At 34.8% G+C, this 16,679-nt stretch overlaps 1 protein-coding gene across 1 annotated transcript; it reads right to left on the bottom strand.

Moving 5' to 3' along the window:
• Positions 1-6,437: 6,437 nt before the first annotated feature.
• On the bottom strand, positions 6,438-15,597 carry LOC132283382 (uncharacterized). Its single transcript, XM_059785320.1, has 5 exons — positions 15,296-15,597; positions 14,873-15,001; positions 14,697-14,767; positions 7,294-7,548; positions 6,438-6,693 (listed from the first exon to the last, which is right to left on the bottom strand). Exons 1-5 carry the CDS (start codon positions 15,467-15,469, stop codon positions 6,639-6,641), a joined length of 684 nt encoding a protein of 227 aa, XP_059641303.1. The 5' UTR covers positions 15,470-15,597; the 3' UTR covers positions 6,438-6,638.
• Positions 15,598-16,679: the final 1,082 nt, after the last annotated feature.

The following is a 16,679-nucleotide window of genomic DNA, read 5'->3' as shown; positions in this document are numbered from 1 at the left end:
CTTCTCGACCTTTATAATTGATTCATATGATTTGATGGGTCGTATAATACCTGATAGCATTGGAGGAAAAAGATATATGCTTGTTATGGTTAATGATTTTTCTAAATTTATTTTTATAACATATTTAAGAGAAAAATCTGATACTTTTGTGAATTTCAGGTTTATTTGTCAACTTATTCAAAATGAGAAGGGATATCGAATTAATCGGATTAGAAGCGACAATGGAGGTGAATTCGAACCTAAGGAATTTCTTGAATATTGTGATAAAAATGGCATTAAACATGAATTTTCAGCACCTAAAACACCACAACAGAATGGTGTAGTGGAAAGGAAAAATAGGACAATTGCAGGTATGGCTCGTACTATGTTTCATGAGAATAAGATTGTTAATCATTTTTGGGCTGAATCGGTACGTACTGCTTGTCACATCTTAAATAAGGTTTATCTTAGGCCTGGAACTAACAAGACTTCATATGAATTGTGGTATGATAGAAAGTCCACTGTTAAATACTTTAGAGTCTCTTGAAGTAAATGTTATATCCTTAGAGATAGGGAACATTTGGGAAAATTTGACTCTAGAAGTGATGAAGGTGTTGTTTTAGGTTATTCACAAACAAGTCGGGCTTATAGGGTTTTTAATCTTAAAGCCAAAGTGGTCATGGAGTCTATAAATGTTGTATTTGATGATACGAAATCTAAGATTACCTCGTCTCAACTTGATGAAGAAGAAATTAATTTTGAAATTGTAGATGAAAGGAAAAAACCTATAATTCATAAAGAATAAAGAGTTGAGGATTTAGGTGGAGAAGGTGAAGAGGTTAAAGAAGATGAGGATGAGGAATTAGAGGTCACCACTGATGAACCTATAGAAATTCCTACACCATCTCTTGATATTCCCACATTTAGCAGTTCTAGAGTTAGATTAAGTCATCCAATTGACAATGTGATAGGTCCATGGGATAAGCATGGTACTAGGAGTACAGTCCGTGATGATGTAGGACACTCATGCATTGTAGATAATATAGTACACTTATGTTACATGGCTTAGTTGGAACCTAAAAATGTTGATGAAACTCTTCAAAATTCTGATTTGCTTATGGCTATGCAAGAAAAAATTGCTTCAATTTATGAAGAATGATGTTTGGGAATTAGTGCCTCGACCTAGTAATGTTAATATCATAAGGACCAAATGGATCTTTAAAAATAAACTTGATGAACATGGTTTTGTGATGAGAAATAAAACTAGATTAGTTGCACAAGGATATACTCAAGTTGAAGGAATTGATTTTGATGAGACTTTTGCACCTGTTGCTAGACTTGAGCCTATTCGACTTTTTTTTGCTCTTGCATGTCATTTTAAATTCAAATTGTTTCAAATGAATGTTAAAAGTGCTTTTCTAAATGGTATTTTGCGGGAAGAAGTTTATGTAGCATAACCAAAAGGTTTTACTGATTCATATAATCCTGATTTTGTTTTTCATCTTAAAAAGGCTCTTAAAGCAAGCACCTAGAGCATGGTATGAGAAGTTGACTTCTTATCTATTGCACAAAGGCTTCAGAAGAGGAGGAACGGATAAAACATTGTTTATTTTCAGGAAAGGAAAAGATTTTTTTGTTGCTCAAATCTATGTGGATGATATTGTTTTTGGTGCTACATGTGATAACTTTGTTCATAATTTTTCTAAAGATATGAGTAAAACTTTTGAAATGAGCATAGTTGGTGAACTGACTTTCTTTCTAGGTTTCCAAGTGAAATAATTTGATGATGGGATTTTCATATCTCAATCAAAATATGCAAATGAGCTAGTTAAGAAGTTTGGTATGAAAGATTCAAAGTATATTAGAACTCCTATGAGTACTTCATCCAAATTGGAAAGAGACCCTGATCCTAACAAGGTTGAAAGATTCTTGTATAGGAGTATGATTGGTAGCTTGTTGTATTTGGCAGCAACTAGGCCAGATATTTCATTTAGTATAGGTGTTTGTGTTAGGTATCAAGCTGATCCTAGAGAACAACACATTCTTGCAGTCAAGTGCATTATTCGTTATGTCAATAGTACATTGAATTATGGATTGCGTTATTCTTCTGAGTCTAACTCTAAGATTGCATGCTATACTGATGCTGATTGGGCTGGTAACAAGAATGATAGAAAGAGTACTTCATGTGTTTGTTTCTATGTTGGTACTAACTTTGTTTCATGGTACAGTAAGAAGTAAAATTGCATATCTTTATCATTATGTGAACCTGAATACATTGCTGATGGAACTTGTTGCACATAATTGCTTTGGATGAAACAGATGCTTCTGGATTATGTAGTTGATCAAGGTACTATTGCTATTTTTTGTGATAATACTAGTACAATTAATATCTCAAAGAATCCAGTTTTGCATTTTAGGACTAAGCACATTGACATTCGACATCACTTTCTTAGGGAACTTGTTGAACAAAATGTCGTGTCTTTGGAAAAAGTGCATACTGATCAGAATTTGGCTGATATTCTCACTAAACCATTAGATGCTCCTAAGTTTTCTGATTTTATGAAATCTATTGGTGTCTGTTATCTTGATTATAAGCATTGCAAAGACATAATCTAGAAAGGATTTTCATGCATATCTTGAGAGTCTAGATTATGTTTTTGGGAAGTTAAGCAAACCATATTGATTGAGTATATTGAACACAAGGAGTTTAATGGCAAATGGATTATCTATGGAAAGCATACAATGGCTATGAATTAATGAAATTGGTTTTGCTTACTTATTTCGTATAATAAATGAATCATTGATAGTACATTTACTTGAGATATTATTGTTTTGGTCAAAGATAATGTTAACATGATTGATCATTGTCTTGGGATTTAAACTTGATTTATGTATTTTAGACCAAAAGAGTGAAAAGAAAAGAAAATTGAAAAACAACTTGGAATGAAAAAGTTTTTGAAAAAGAAAGAAAAATATTTGCTGTTTTGAAAAAAAAAAAGAAAAGTGAGATGGAAAAGGCTACCTTTGGGATTTGTCTGAAAGCTACCTTAATTCTAAACAAATGGGAATAAGGGAAAGAGCTGGAAGTACATAAGAGTGAAAGCCGCCAATGTGCAAAAAGAAAAATGGAGCACAAAGAGAAAGAGAAAAAAATGTCTTTTGCACATGTTGATTGTTTAATTTCTAAAGATATGTAATATCATTGATTTATTATCTAAAATCTGAACAATTGATAGATCATATGTTTTTGGAACTTGATGGTGATTTTACAACACTTACTAAGTTTATGGAACTAAAAAGAATTGATCTTGGTTATTTCTGTTGATACATATAATCTTGTGGAGTCTACATTCTCATTGGTTTCAATTTAAAAGTTTTATATGGTTGGTTACTTTCTACTTTCAGGATATGTCTTCTTTGAGACCTTTGTTAATATGTGACAAAAAGGGGGAGAGGTTGAGAGACTTATTATTCAGGGGGAGAAAAACTTTTTACATTAAGGGGGAGAACCATTGTTCATTGCATTGACATTCATGCATTATTAGATTTGTTATTTTATGCTTGTGTTTATTTTCTTGATTAACCTTTACAGGTAGTTGTGTTTGAGTTAATGTGCAGATTACAGGTTGCTACAAGTGTTGACGCTTCATGAGGTTCAAGAAAATTTTCGCGGTTTATTTCCTTTAACAATAATTGTAATTTATTTTCCTGCTTGGGTAGATTGCTGAATTGTTTTTAGGGTTTTGTCATGAAATTGCCAAAGGGGGAGATTGTGAAATATATATTTTATAATTGGCTAATTTCATTGACAAAACAAGTCCGATCGAGTTGTAGTTTTTCGATTCAAATTTTCAAAGATTGAAAATCGAATGCGGATTTGAAGAAGTTCAAGTGTTCATGATATACTATACTCTGAGATGATGAAAACAATGCTCTAAGAAGGTTAGAGAGGTAGTAAGAACATTTAGGAAGGGTTTTGAAAGGTTCGGAACAAGTTTTTACCTTCTGCCTATCTTGAACTGGTTCAAGTTTTATCGAACAGGTTTAACATCAATAGAACTGGAAAAATTTCAAAACTGGCCATCTTGAACCGGTTCGAGGGGGTTGAACCGGTTCAAGAATCCGTGGGATTCATTACGGCCTTCTTGAACCGGTTCAGCCCCTCTGAACCGGTTCAAGGTCTCCTGGTTGTATTATGATTTTAGTTTCCTTCTTCTGAAAGTTTCATTTTTGATCCCAACTTCTTTCCAAAGTCCTATGCACGAAATTTTGCATATTTTCAGAGAGATTAGGACTTTATAAACTCTATATAAACTATGTCATATACATTGGTTGATGGACGGCTTTAGGGAAAATTAATTCTATATTTTGAGAAAGCCTTTTAGAGAGAGAAAATTCAGAAAATCAAATTTGATTATTCTGAATTTATTTTTGAGAGCACACATATATATTCATGAGTGATTTAGTTGTGTTGTTTACTATCTCATTGGAATTGGAGCTATATTGAAGATTCAGATATTCCAGATAAAAAACAGGATTTAATTCTTTCATAATCGAGTTCAGATTTTGAAGAACAGAAGTAAAAACGATCACATTTTAAAAGTGTTGGAGCATTCGAGGAGTGTTGTCTGATCTACCTGCTACTCTTTTACAAATATCAAGCATAAGCCTGAGGTCAAGTTGTTGTTGGACGAGGAGTTGCAAAGTCAGATTATTGTCAGCAGTTGGTGTTTGGTAGAACGATAAGGTGTGAGCCAGAGTCAAAGTTCTGTGTACTTTGTTTCAAACATAATGGATTGGTTTACTTTGGACTGAATAGTTCACGAGGTTTTCACCATGCAAACAGTTGACGTATTTTATCAATTAGGATTTCCTCGCTAAAAATCCTGATGCAATCGTTCTAAACTTTTACTTGCTTTACTTTATATATATTTGTGATTGTGGATGTTTAAATTGATCATATAAATTAATCAATCATAAATTGAACAAGTTGACCTAATAATTAGATCTAAATTGTTAAAAAGGTTAATCACAATTAAAATCAACTAACTATTTTTGCACTCTACATTACTCTTCTTTCGCAGAGTGCACTGCCACAACTTATGCCATCCAACCATGGAAATTAGTCAAAACAAAGAGCCTACAAGTTACTGCAATGCATTGTACAGTCACAGTCACCAGACATTCAAAATCTTCACCGTCTAATGGTTTTCTTGATAAAAAAATGTGCCAGTGGTGACTGAACCGTGCCATGTGGTCCAACCAGTCGTGGGCGTCACATGCATTGCCCATACGTGACATTTAATTTCACACACTACCTAATAGCCTCTGTCATATCACATGATAATATATTTGGTCCTATGAAAAATAACCAAACTAGATGCACCTTTTATTTCTGCTGCTCCACTCAGATGCAATACATGTGCCATGAATTATTACGTATATTATACATATATAGTACACATCTTTTAGTTATGGCCTAACCTGTGACCATTACTCTGCCAGACATTGTTACACTCAGATATTCATATGCTTCCCTATGAAAGCTTCATAACACTCTCCTGAAGAACACATGTTCCTTTCGCTCTTTGAATGCAGTCCCCATCCTTGGCCTAAGTATTAAAAGCAGGTGACAATTCCAATGAAGGCACTGTCAGATATACATGCAGGTCGGGACTGGGAAAACTTCCCAATCAACAATAGCACATTGCGGGTCAAATTAACCGTGCTCGATTATCTGGGATAAGATGGAAGGTTTTTAATCTATACCTTCATAGCTCTGACCTAGAAATCCAACCTATCGAAACTATAGAATATTTTTGTTTGACTCGTATGAAGACATGGAGAATATTCTCCAGAGAGTTCATACGTTCGAGGGCAGACCATTCATTCTCAAGAAATGGAATCGGAATTTAAATATCCTTTTGATTTGATCTCCTGAACTAGCAATTTATTCTCCAAATATTTGTATGATACGGAATTAATAAAGTTTAATACTTAACAAGCTTATAACCAACATTCTGAATTAGTCACCATTTAATGTACTATGCAAGATCCTGATAACGATGAAAGAAAGAAAGATGTTCTGTATCTATGCTAGTAGACATTGTTATTATCTCTCTGGATATCTATATATGTTTAAGAACCTAAGCATCTTTATATTATTTTTCTGGCCAAAAAGAATTAGAGTTTTATAGTTGGACTCAAAATAGGAAATCATAATTCACCAGGATTGGTCCATCCTGCTATAGTTCAATTGATCAAACTGAGACCAGTGAAAATTGATTGATTCCTTGATCGAACTTCACTATCGACTTAAAAACTTAATTGTTCAGCTTAAACTGTTCATAGACATTTCAAAATATATACCTCATCCTAGTATTTTGAATGAAATCAATGCATAACATAAAACAGTAGCAGGTGACTTGGCAGTTCAAGACATAAATTCACCTTGATCCTTAAACTTCAAATACTGTCTTCATAGTCCATGGATCAAAGGTACACTAACTAACTAATTAAACTAACATTCAAAAATACGCTCAACTAAAATGAGCAATACAGACACCTGATTTTGTTGAAAAGTTTGCAAATACTAAGTCCTAATAACCCAACACCTTGGCCTCCGAATTTAACTATAATAGCCAATATTTATTTAAACCTCAACTCCATTTGGAATCCATCCATCCATAAGAGTCCATCGCATCTATCATTTTTCTGCAGTAGGAAACAAAAAGTAAAAATTTTAATTTTAATATATATATATTTTTTCAGAATTGAATTTGAGTTCCTAATGAGAAAATTAATCAGTTCAATAAATGTTCTATTCTCCTAGTTACATAAATACATCCAACAGACCACTCAAACTTCTGAAAGGGGGATAATCATCAACCAAAGAAAAACAAGGAAAAAAATCAACATCAAGAGGCTAAATTTTATAGAATTGTTCTATATCCCAGAGTATAAAAACGATGTCAAAGTAAGAAATTTTTACAGAGCAATATACACGATCTGTAATATCACTTGTTGATCAACAGCATTATTCTGGTCAGAGTTGCCATTCAAGTCCCACAAAATTTAAGTTTGGCACATTATTGACTAAAGAATAGATGGAGGAGATATATTCAAAACTTATTTGTATTTTTATTTTTTGATTCTATCATCAGAATTCAGATAATACAAAGAATGTCTCAATCTACATGTGTTTGATTACTTCAGTCACTTGACTTGTAGCAGTTAATTTATAGGAAAGATAAAATGAAGTAATTCTCTAAAATACACTGATACATATAGCAATAGGGCCTTTTTTCTTCTTACCCTTTCCTCCTTTTAGGACTCAGTATAAATTCATCATCATCATCACTGTCATTAATGATTCTTTTCTTGGCTTTCACTTCACCATTCTTTGACATTTGCTGTGGCTTTTTTGAACTCTCAGGTTTATTTCTTGGTGGTTGCGGCGGCGGGAGAGATTTAATAGGAGTTCCCATCCGAAGTTGTTTTTGCTTCTTTTGCTTCTTTTCATATGCTTTTTTTGCTCTTTCAGGTGATAACAAACCATGTTCCATCAACCTGCATATTTGGATCATTATCTCTGTCATTAATAACTAGAAACCCGTTAAGCTAGAATTTACAACCACTCAGGAATGTCAAGATCAACAATGATTATCACAAAGTTTAGCATAACAATTCACTTCCGAGGCTTCAATCCCATGTTCAAAAATAGGGGAATTTTCCAAATAAGGTGTTCAAGGTTTCATCACTTAGTAGGAAATCATTTGTATTTTTCTGTTCTAGCCAATTAAGTTTTGGACCCTCCAGTCAATGAATTTGTGAGGGCAGTGAGTGGAGTGCATGTCCACATTATCTCCCATCCCAATACGACAGTTGGTCATACAAATCCAGAAAAGAAGAAGATGCTCATCAGATGACACTGTATAAAGAAGCATTAAATAAGAAAGAATTAAGAGACATTAGACCAACTAAGATCAAACTTCCAAAGCCGATTCAGAGATGCTCTAACAAACTCCAATTATTATAATACAGACATCACATGAATGAAATTTTGTAGATTGCATGGTCAATAATATTCCAAAGTGGACGAATATGTCTTCAAGCGTCTTTCCCGAAAACAGGCTAGCTATGCAAGTCCTATTTGACTTGTTTTAAGCAAATAGTCCATTAGCATAACAAAACAATATTTACAATAAGATGCCTCTTTCAAAATAATTATTGATCATTTCACATATGGTGTTTGATTCACTTTCAGTAAAACAGATGGGGATAGCATATGATACTTAAATGGAAGTATAACCACACTCCTAGAAACAAGGTGATTAATCATTTTCTTACGTCTAGGTTTATGCAGTAAGGCTTCAGTATTTATAATAATCAGTAGCAAAGCCGAGAATTCTATTCGGTGGGGGCAACATTGAGCAATGTCAAGAGAATTTCTCTTTTACCAAAATAATAGATATAAAACTTATTTAGGAATAAAGAAATAAATATAAAACATAAATAATGATTGATAATATTTTTATTTGATACATTTATAATTGTTCTCGACCAGTACTTTTCATGTTTTCAAAGCATTCCATGATATTTTGATATATAATATAATCCCAATATATTGTAAGGACTCTTGTAGTTTTTTTTTTCCTAATTGGTACTCACATATGCTTCCACTGAGCCTTGAACCCCTGACCTCCTTTTGGGAAGTAAGGGCCTAATACCGCCAGGCCACTGATGTTAACAAAATCCTTATCCTTTTCTTTTGTAATTTAAATGAAATCCTATTTTACACAAAGAGTAAGAAAGGAAAAAAAGATTATGGATTTTTTTCATACTGGTTTAGGGTCAAAGAAGAAATTTGTAGTCCTCTCTTCTTATTTTTGCCTTGGAGAAAGATTCAGAGGGTTAAAAGGAGATATTGATGGCTGAAGTGGACGAGATGAACTAAATGTGAGTTGTGGGAAAGTGATGTGCAAATAGAGTTTGTGAGAGAAAGATGACAACTAGTCAACTCATAAAAGAAAGTGTTAAGGGTTACGACCAAAGTTTTTCTTTCTCTAATAACCTTTTTTCCCCTTAATTGAAACACATATGCTCACTTTGCCCCTACGAGGACTTAAATTATCGACCTTCTACATTGGAAGTGGTACAAATTCGAACTTAAAACTCGTCAAATGATGGCTGTCTGGTGTGGAACTTAGTGGGCTGATGTGGCGCATTGCCCGCAGTGCAATTTGCACCATGGAGTACTTACAGATCCCTAGTATTGGAGAGGATTTAAATTACATCCCTACGTGCCTCCTCGCTGATTGTAATAAACTAACCAGTCCTATTGCAAGGCTGTTGATGAGTGCACTCGCCATTGTAATTATTCAGAAGAAACAAATGGAACTATGCTATTACCAGTCATCTCACTAAGTGGTCTGGACTGATAAATCATACTATTGGAGTTCATATTCTTTACAGTGGAACATGAACGACTGAAGAAACTTGGGCATTTAGGGATATGAACTACTCTAGTGGTGATGAAGTAGAACATTGTCCATTCTCCTAATAGCACTCACAAAATCACCAATCAAATGAAGAGATTCTGGCCATAAGATAGGCTCAATGCTCTCTAACAGTATTTGGCAGTTTTAACTATTCTAATTACTTAAGCAGCCAAAAATCAATCATAAGAACTAAGGATCGGAAGGTATGGCCTTTTAGCTTCAATGTAGTACTTGAAATGCCTCAAAATCCTCCTAGATTCATTTCACTTGTTCATTCACCACCTAGTTTAAATATTCAACATGTAAAACTAGTCATTGTAGTCTAAGGATGCTCTAATTTGGTATAGAAAAATTGGCTAAATCCCTTCCCGATGATCCTACTTAAAATAACAACTGAGTAGCACATTCACTAATTGCTAATCTAAAATCAATCTTCATGTTTATTCTATGAACAATTAGTTGATGCTACCAGCCATGAGAAAAATTAAATTAAAAAAACATTTTTTTACTTGCACTTCAAACCACATAAGGGCAACTTTTACAGAAACAAAACATTTGCCCCTGTAACATACAGCTGGTGGTAAATTGGAATTATAGCATGAAGAACCAATTCAATTGTCTAGCTCAAATAAGTTTAAATATGGTTAGAGGTTAACTTTTACTACACAAGTAGCATTCATTGATAAACTCATGATGGAGAATCCGATATTCAATCCATCTTGAGTTGTAAAAGGGCTCATCCAGTGCATGAGGAACCTGTCATTGTGGGGGTATGGGGAGGGTCAGATGTATGCAGCCTTACCTCCGCATGGAGAGGTTGTTTCCAATTTCAAACCCGTGACCTCCAGGTCACAATGGAGCAACCTTACTGTTGCACCAAGGTTAGAAAATAAAATAAATAAATAAATGATTTTCAACCTTGGACCATGATAGAAAGGAGAGAGAGAGATTACAAGGCTCCCAGAGCCTGAGCTGCACACCCAAAGAATAAGGAAGACCAATAATAAATAAGAACTTACAAAGACCAAGGATGATACATGCCTCTTTTCATGATCAATACTAACAGAAAGCATGAAAGCAACTGGTTACTTGTATCAAAAGTTCCCTGGCCAATGCTACCAGGATATTTGAAACAGGCTCTAGCTGCATCCAACACTTGATCAACTGTTGAGTCCTAGACACTTGGCATGACATGCCTCATAATATGTTGATGATTATCCAGCTAATATGAGCAGATTATGTTATGTTCTGTATACCTAATCCAAACACTAGGTATCATGATGGACACATTCACCAAAGTGCCTTGCCAATCTATTTGTTAACTACATTTTTCAGCTCTTTCCTTATTGTTCTTCTAACTTCTAAAATAAAAAAAGTAGTTTAATGCAGTTATATGGGTGCAACTCCCAGGTGAACTAAAGTTCAATTGGTGTTAGAAGAGTGAGAAATGAGGACGTATGATAGATCATGTGTTCAAGCGTTTGAAAGGGAATATTTCTGTGTGTGTGCGTGTTGGGGGGGGTGGGGGGGGGAGAATTCCTCCTCATGTCATTACATGTGAAGTCCGACATGTCTGACATGTACCCACCACCGAGTCATTTATTACTGGCTTGACAATACAAAGATGCCAAATGGACTCGATCATCAAAAACATATTCAATTTCATTTTAGAGTCAGAGTTATCAGGAGCATATATGAGGTTCAGTAGTAGGAGGAAGCCAGCTAGCTTAGCTAGTAAGGCATGCTGGTGGTAAACCACATGCTAGTTTTCAAGTCTCTAAGGGAGCTTGAGCATCATCTTCGTCCCTATCCCTGATTTTCTATTATAAAATATAAAAAAAGAAAAAGAAGTTCAAAGTCAAAGAATTGCCGTCCTGTCATAAGGAAAAAAATGGAAAAAGAAATAGCAAAATACATCCTATATTGCCAATTAAAAAAAAAAGAAAAAAGAAAAAATACACCCTATAATCCGACACAAAAGAAACAGATATTGTATGTGTACCTTCGAGCTTCCAGATGATATATGTTGTGTTTGAACAGCATGAAGAGAATTTGCAATTGCTATAATTGCGAAGTCAGATATTGAGTATTTAATATTCTCTAACAAAAAAAATTGCTGGAAGTAGATATAGTTCTTTCCAGAAATTTTTTTTTTTTGTCATTATTGATGGTTGAGGAAGATACAGTATCAACTTGTAAGGAAAGATGAATAAAAGGAAAGAGAACTGATGATGATAATAGATGGAAATACACTAGATAGTTTGCAGAAAATAAGAACAATAAGGAAACAACCACATTCCCATAGTCCTTGTTGAGGTTTTTGAAGATATATCTAATTGCTTCTCATTTCCTTACACGGTCATCAATGTTTTTTGCAGTCTGCCAATATGGACTAATTAACATAATGTCCACATATGTTTGATAATCATTACATAATTTTAGCAAGTACCTGAATGATGTGATGTTATGAATGAGCGAAGTCAAGTAGTATGGTAGACTAAGCTCAAAAATTTAACAAGCTCTATATCAGGATTGATCTTGTCTTATTTGCCTCATAAATGGTCTTTAATGAACTTCTAATCAAGTCGTTTGAGCATGAGTAGCTAAAGGTTTCAGATCCTTAATTGTTCTCATGAGTCTATCAAAGCAAGTTCAAGCTTAACTCAAAAATTAACAGCATTCAGAATTGGGTTGAACTTGATTCATTCATATGAACAATCCCAAAAACAGGATCAGAATGAAGCTAAGGTCAAGTAGCTTGTTTCATCTTGCTGCCCAAAAGGATAGGACCCTTCAAAATAGGCGATGAGCTTTATACAGACCATTTGACAGTCAAGCTTACAACATGCTGGCTGCTGCAGCCAGCAGATGGGTCTTAGGCCCAAAGTTCGAGGACTGTTGGAGTCATTAACTCTAAGACCTACTACATCTCAACCAAAGGACCTAGAGATCTAACTGTGGCAGGACCAGCAAGTCGACCAAGGAAGATATGCAAATTGGCTGACCGTAGTCTATGAAACAGTAGAGAGTACTCCCTCTTAGATAGACTAAAGTTCCAAGCCACTTGTTGGACAGATCAAGGAAGTGCCTTTTGGGCATTTATTTCAGCTTTCAAGAAAAAATCCTCAAGTGACTACGTTAGTGTGGACTGGCTCAATCAAGAAATACCAAACGGAACTTCTAAAATAAGTCATGCGGCACGCTTATGACTTACAAATGATAAGAGTAGTGGAATGACATTAACTGCACTTATCTTAATGTTTAGAAAACAAAAGCTTAATGAGAATCAGAGGATTGCAGTAGCTTATGCATCTTATGGTCCATTCTGCAAAGATAAGTGCTGGAATAAGGAAAGTAGGGAAGGAAAGGCCATGGATGCATGTGGGATTCCAGAGAGTTATCGGAAGTGATTCACAACCTGTTGAGATATGACATTTGGAAAATGAAGGTTGGGAGAAAATTAGGACAGGATACTGAATGGGGACAAACAGCAGAACAAGAAAGTTCTGGAAAGAATCTGCTGAATGCCTTTCGAGTGTAAACTGCTTGGCCCCTTTTGTTGATGGTGCACCAGTTTTTATAGGAGAATCAACATGTGTCAGTTGAAAAATTAGCCAAACATATATGCCCAGCGCGATATGCTTCCCACAGGCCCTGGTTGTAGTGTCGTCTGGGGCTCCATGTGTACCACGTCCATCCACTTGGGCCGTGGGATATGACATAAATGACTTGAACCACACCATGCCTTACACTTAGTTTAATCACCAAGGCACAAGAACCCAAGTCTCCCGTTTGTTATTATCATGCAGCACACCCTAGGTCACATCATAAACACTCTGATCAAAGAGCTGTGTGCACCACAATCTAAACAAGAATTATGGCGTAATATCATGAATGATCTCAAAGTTATTGGCCTTCAACATACATCACAGGCAGGAAACCACAAGAAACTAACACGCAGTGCAATGTAAACACCGGATCATGGCCAGAGCAAGGATTGGAAACCATTGTAATGTGTTAAGGATAGAAATATTAAAGTTACACCTTTTCTAACAGTTTAAGCTTTTAGAGTAAATGGTTATTAAAATGGTATCAAAGCCAAAAGTCTCAAATTAAAACTTCACTATCACCCTAATAATTAAAATTGAAAACTCATGCTGGACCAAAAAAGAAGACCACACATGAGGGAAGTGTTAGAGCATATAAATATTAAAGTTAGACCCTCTCTAACAGCATTAAAGAACAGCTTGTATTAGTTCAATTTCTTATTATAGACCATAGAACTTGACTTGTTAAGGCCTCTTGTACATACCTATTGTAGTCAAATCTCGACATTGGCCTTTTATTTTCCTTTCTGAGACAGGTTTTTCCATGTAAAGTGATCGTTTTGAGTCTACTTGACTATTACTCCTTATCCATTTTATGTAGCCATGTGTTATTCTAGTGGTTAGGAAGCTTGCTTGTCCACGTTAATCAGCAACTTGTATAGAGAAGAAAGACATTGTATCCTAGGGCCAGGAGAACATTGTCATTTAACTTCTTAAACATGAAAGGGACAAGCTCTCCATGAAATGTTAATTGACTTTTTCCTCCAACTTCATCCCACATCAACCCCTTGTTGTGCGCCAACCCCCGCCCCAAACGTTGGTTGACTTTTTTTTCCGTTCTACATGTAATGAGCAGTTATTGGAAATTCAGAATATAGATTTTGAAAGTGTAAATAAACGTAGAGCATATGTTCGGTCATTGTTCAATTCCAAAAGAATTAAATTTCGTGCAACCACTGTTAAGTAAGTTTGGGCACCCGAAAAAGAGCTTAGCAGCAATAAGCCTAGCCGTTGGACCACCCAACCTTGAACAATAACCTAATCTACTAGGAAGGTCCATTCCACGAGCCTAGGCATCATATTGACAACACTTAACCTAAGAGCAAAGAACTCCTTCAGAATGGTAATTTAACTCTTAATCTTTCAGTTTGGGAAATTGCATTAGTATTGGTGGAAAATATCACACACAACATTATAAATGACATAAAACATTGAAACAGAACTAAACCATAAAACTAGTTAACTCTAACAGAGTTGATTCATCAAGCAATACTAGAAAATACATTCAAACCTCACAGATGAAAAGTTTAAGAAAATTAACTTTAGAAAAAACTGTGTGATTAAATTAAACAAAGAAAGAAGTGCCAAGAATTTAATAAAGAAAACTCACCAAAATTCTGCCATTTCACTCGAAGGTATCTGTTTCGACAACGACTCGTAAAATATCCTTAGTGGTTCCCTCTGTTTAAAAAAAAAAACAGCAGCAACATGAAGGATGGAGAATAAGGTTCAATTACTATAAAATTTCTGAAACAGAATAAGCTTAGAGCATGTGATAGATCCAACCTCTTCGGGAACATCATACTTCTGGCCTGCCAATGTGTAAACTTTCTTCTCTCTTGTTTTAGTAGTAGTTTTAGTCACTGTGGTTTTCGATGAACTTGATATTGATGCTGATGTTGATTTTGCTTTTACCTTCACTTGAACAATACCAATCCAAACTCATCAAAACCCAGTTCATAATATATTACACACACACACACCAGATACCCAATTTCAAAGCACCAAAAATCAGAAAAGTGGTATCCCCAAAATCACCCAATTCATCACAAATTATTGTTATTAATTCAGAATCTCAAGGACCCAAAACACCCAATTCATCAATAATAATCAAATCAATTCAAAAACCCAACACAATTTGGTGATTTGAGAAAGTACAGATTACCAAAAGTAGAGACTTAAAAAGTGATGATTTTTCTAATGGGTTACCTCAGTTTTTGTGACTACAGAGGTAGATTTGCGGTATGAATCAAGGGGCTGTTTGGTTGAGCTGACAACAACTTTCTTCTTGTGGAGTGATGAATCAGTCTTACCCCTTGATGAAGAAGCATCTTGACTGCTGGGCTTGGCCTTCACCACAGTAGTTTTGGTCTCTCCAGCCATGGCTAGTACCACCTAATGTTGATTGATCAATCTGTTACGGAGTATTTATCTTCTTACACCTCTCATTCAAGACCCGCACCTCTCATTCTCATCTGCTTCTGTATGAATTATATATATATATATATATATAACAAGTGGTAAAATAGGGAAAACTAACAGGTAAAGGCTTTGCTCTCCCATTTGAGGAGAGTTGTTGCCACTTGCCAGTTAAAGTTATTTAACTGCTTTTTTGGGTTGCCAAAAACGTTAGGTCATGGGTTTTATATATGTATATGTCTATATAGGGTACTACAAGGTGTTTGAGATTTTGACGGTAATAGATGCGGTCAATGTTGTGATAAAGCAAAGGCCGTTCTGATCGACGGTAAGCACAGAGTACTGGAGTCTCTCTTATCGTGAAACTTTCACAGGGGAAATTTTCTTTCACTTACTTTCATACAAAACACGTGTCAGACTTGATTTAAAACGCGTGAGATTGCAAAATTTGATAATAAAAGTTGATGAATGGATTTAACCATTTTTTTTTCTTTTATAAAAATTATAAAATAAAATAAAGTATTTAATTTCTATTTAATTTCTTATTAGTATGGTCCATGTCTCACTTGCACCAATAATATGGAAGTGAATCTCAGACTTCGTAGTCCTACTTTTCAAATTGACGTGTACACACGATTTTATTTCGGACAGATATGGTTTATTTTGCACACGTTAGATTCAGATTTTTACGCGAGTTGTTCATGCTGAAATTTTACCTGGCCAAATTGTTATTAGGAGGGGATTCAAGTCTATATATCAAAACCTTCAATTAAAGTAGCGTCAGAAGAGGGTTTGAATTTTGAGAACATCCACACCGTACAGGCAAGGTCTGTATCCAATCTGGTCCTGTAGCACTGTGGAATCACACAAATTTTTTTTTTTTTTTTTGTTTTTACCATTTAGATCTTGTTTGAATTTCATTCGGTATCTTGATTGGGTTTTGACATCTTGTGTTATTGTTCCAATACCTCTGAAACATAACCATTTTTGTATGGGTTTGCAGTGAATTTAAGTTGGATGATTTTTTTTTTTTTTTTGGGTGGTGTGTGTGAGAACATGTTTTCATTGATTTGAATGTTAGAAGTTTCTTAAAATATTTTCTTTTGTAATTTTTATGTTTTTGTGATATATTGTGTGATGGGCGTATATCGAACCGCTATTAGACCAGTTATAC

This window comes from Cornus florida, unplaced genomic scaffold, assembly GCF_030987335.1.
Source record: "Cornus florida cultivar Cherokee Brave unplaced genomic scaffold, ASM3098733v1 CherokeeBrave_3.0.0_Hap2_Chr11, whole genome shotgun sequence".
NCBI lineage: Eukaryota > Viridiplantae > Streptophyta > Magnoliopsida > Cornales > Cornaceae > Cornus > Cornus florida.
This window is presented reverse-complemented; position numbering and strand designations above follow the sequence as displayed.

Coding starts and splice junctions, on each gene's coding strand:
- LOC132283382 (XM_059785320.1), bottom strand. CDS start 15,469: ATGGCTGGAGAGACCAAAACTACTGTGGTGAAGGCCAAGCCCAGCAGT. Junction 7,549..14,696: donor AGTGAAATGGCAGAATTTTG/GTGAGTTTTCTT, acceptor CCAAATATGCAG/GTTGATGGAACATGGTTTGT. Junction 6,694..7,293: donor AGTCCTAAAAGGAGGAAAGG/GTAAGAAGAAAA, acceptor TTCCTACTGCAG/AAAAATGATAGATGCGATGG.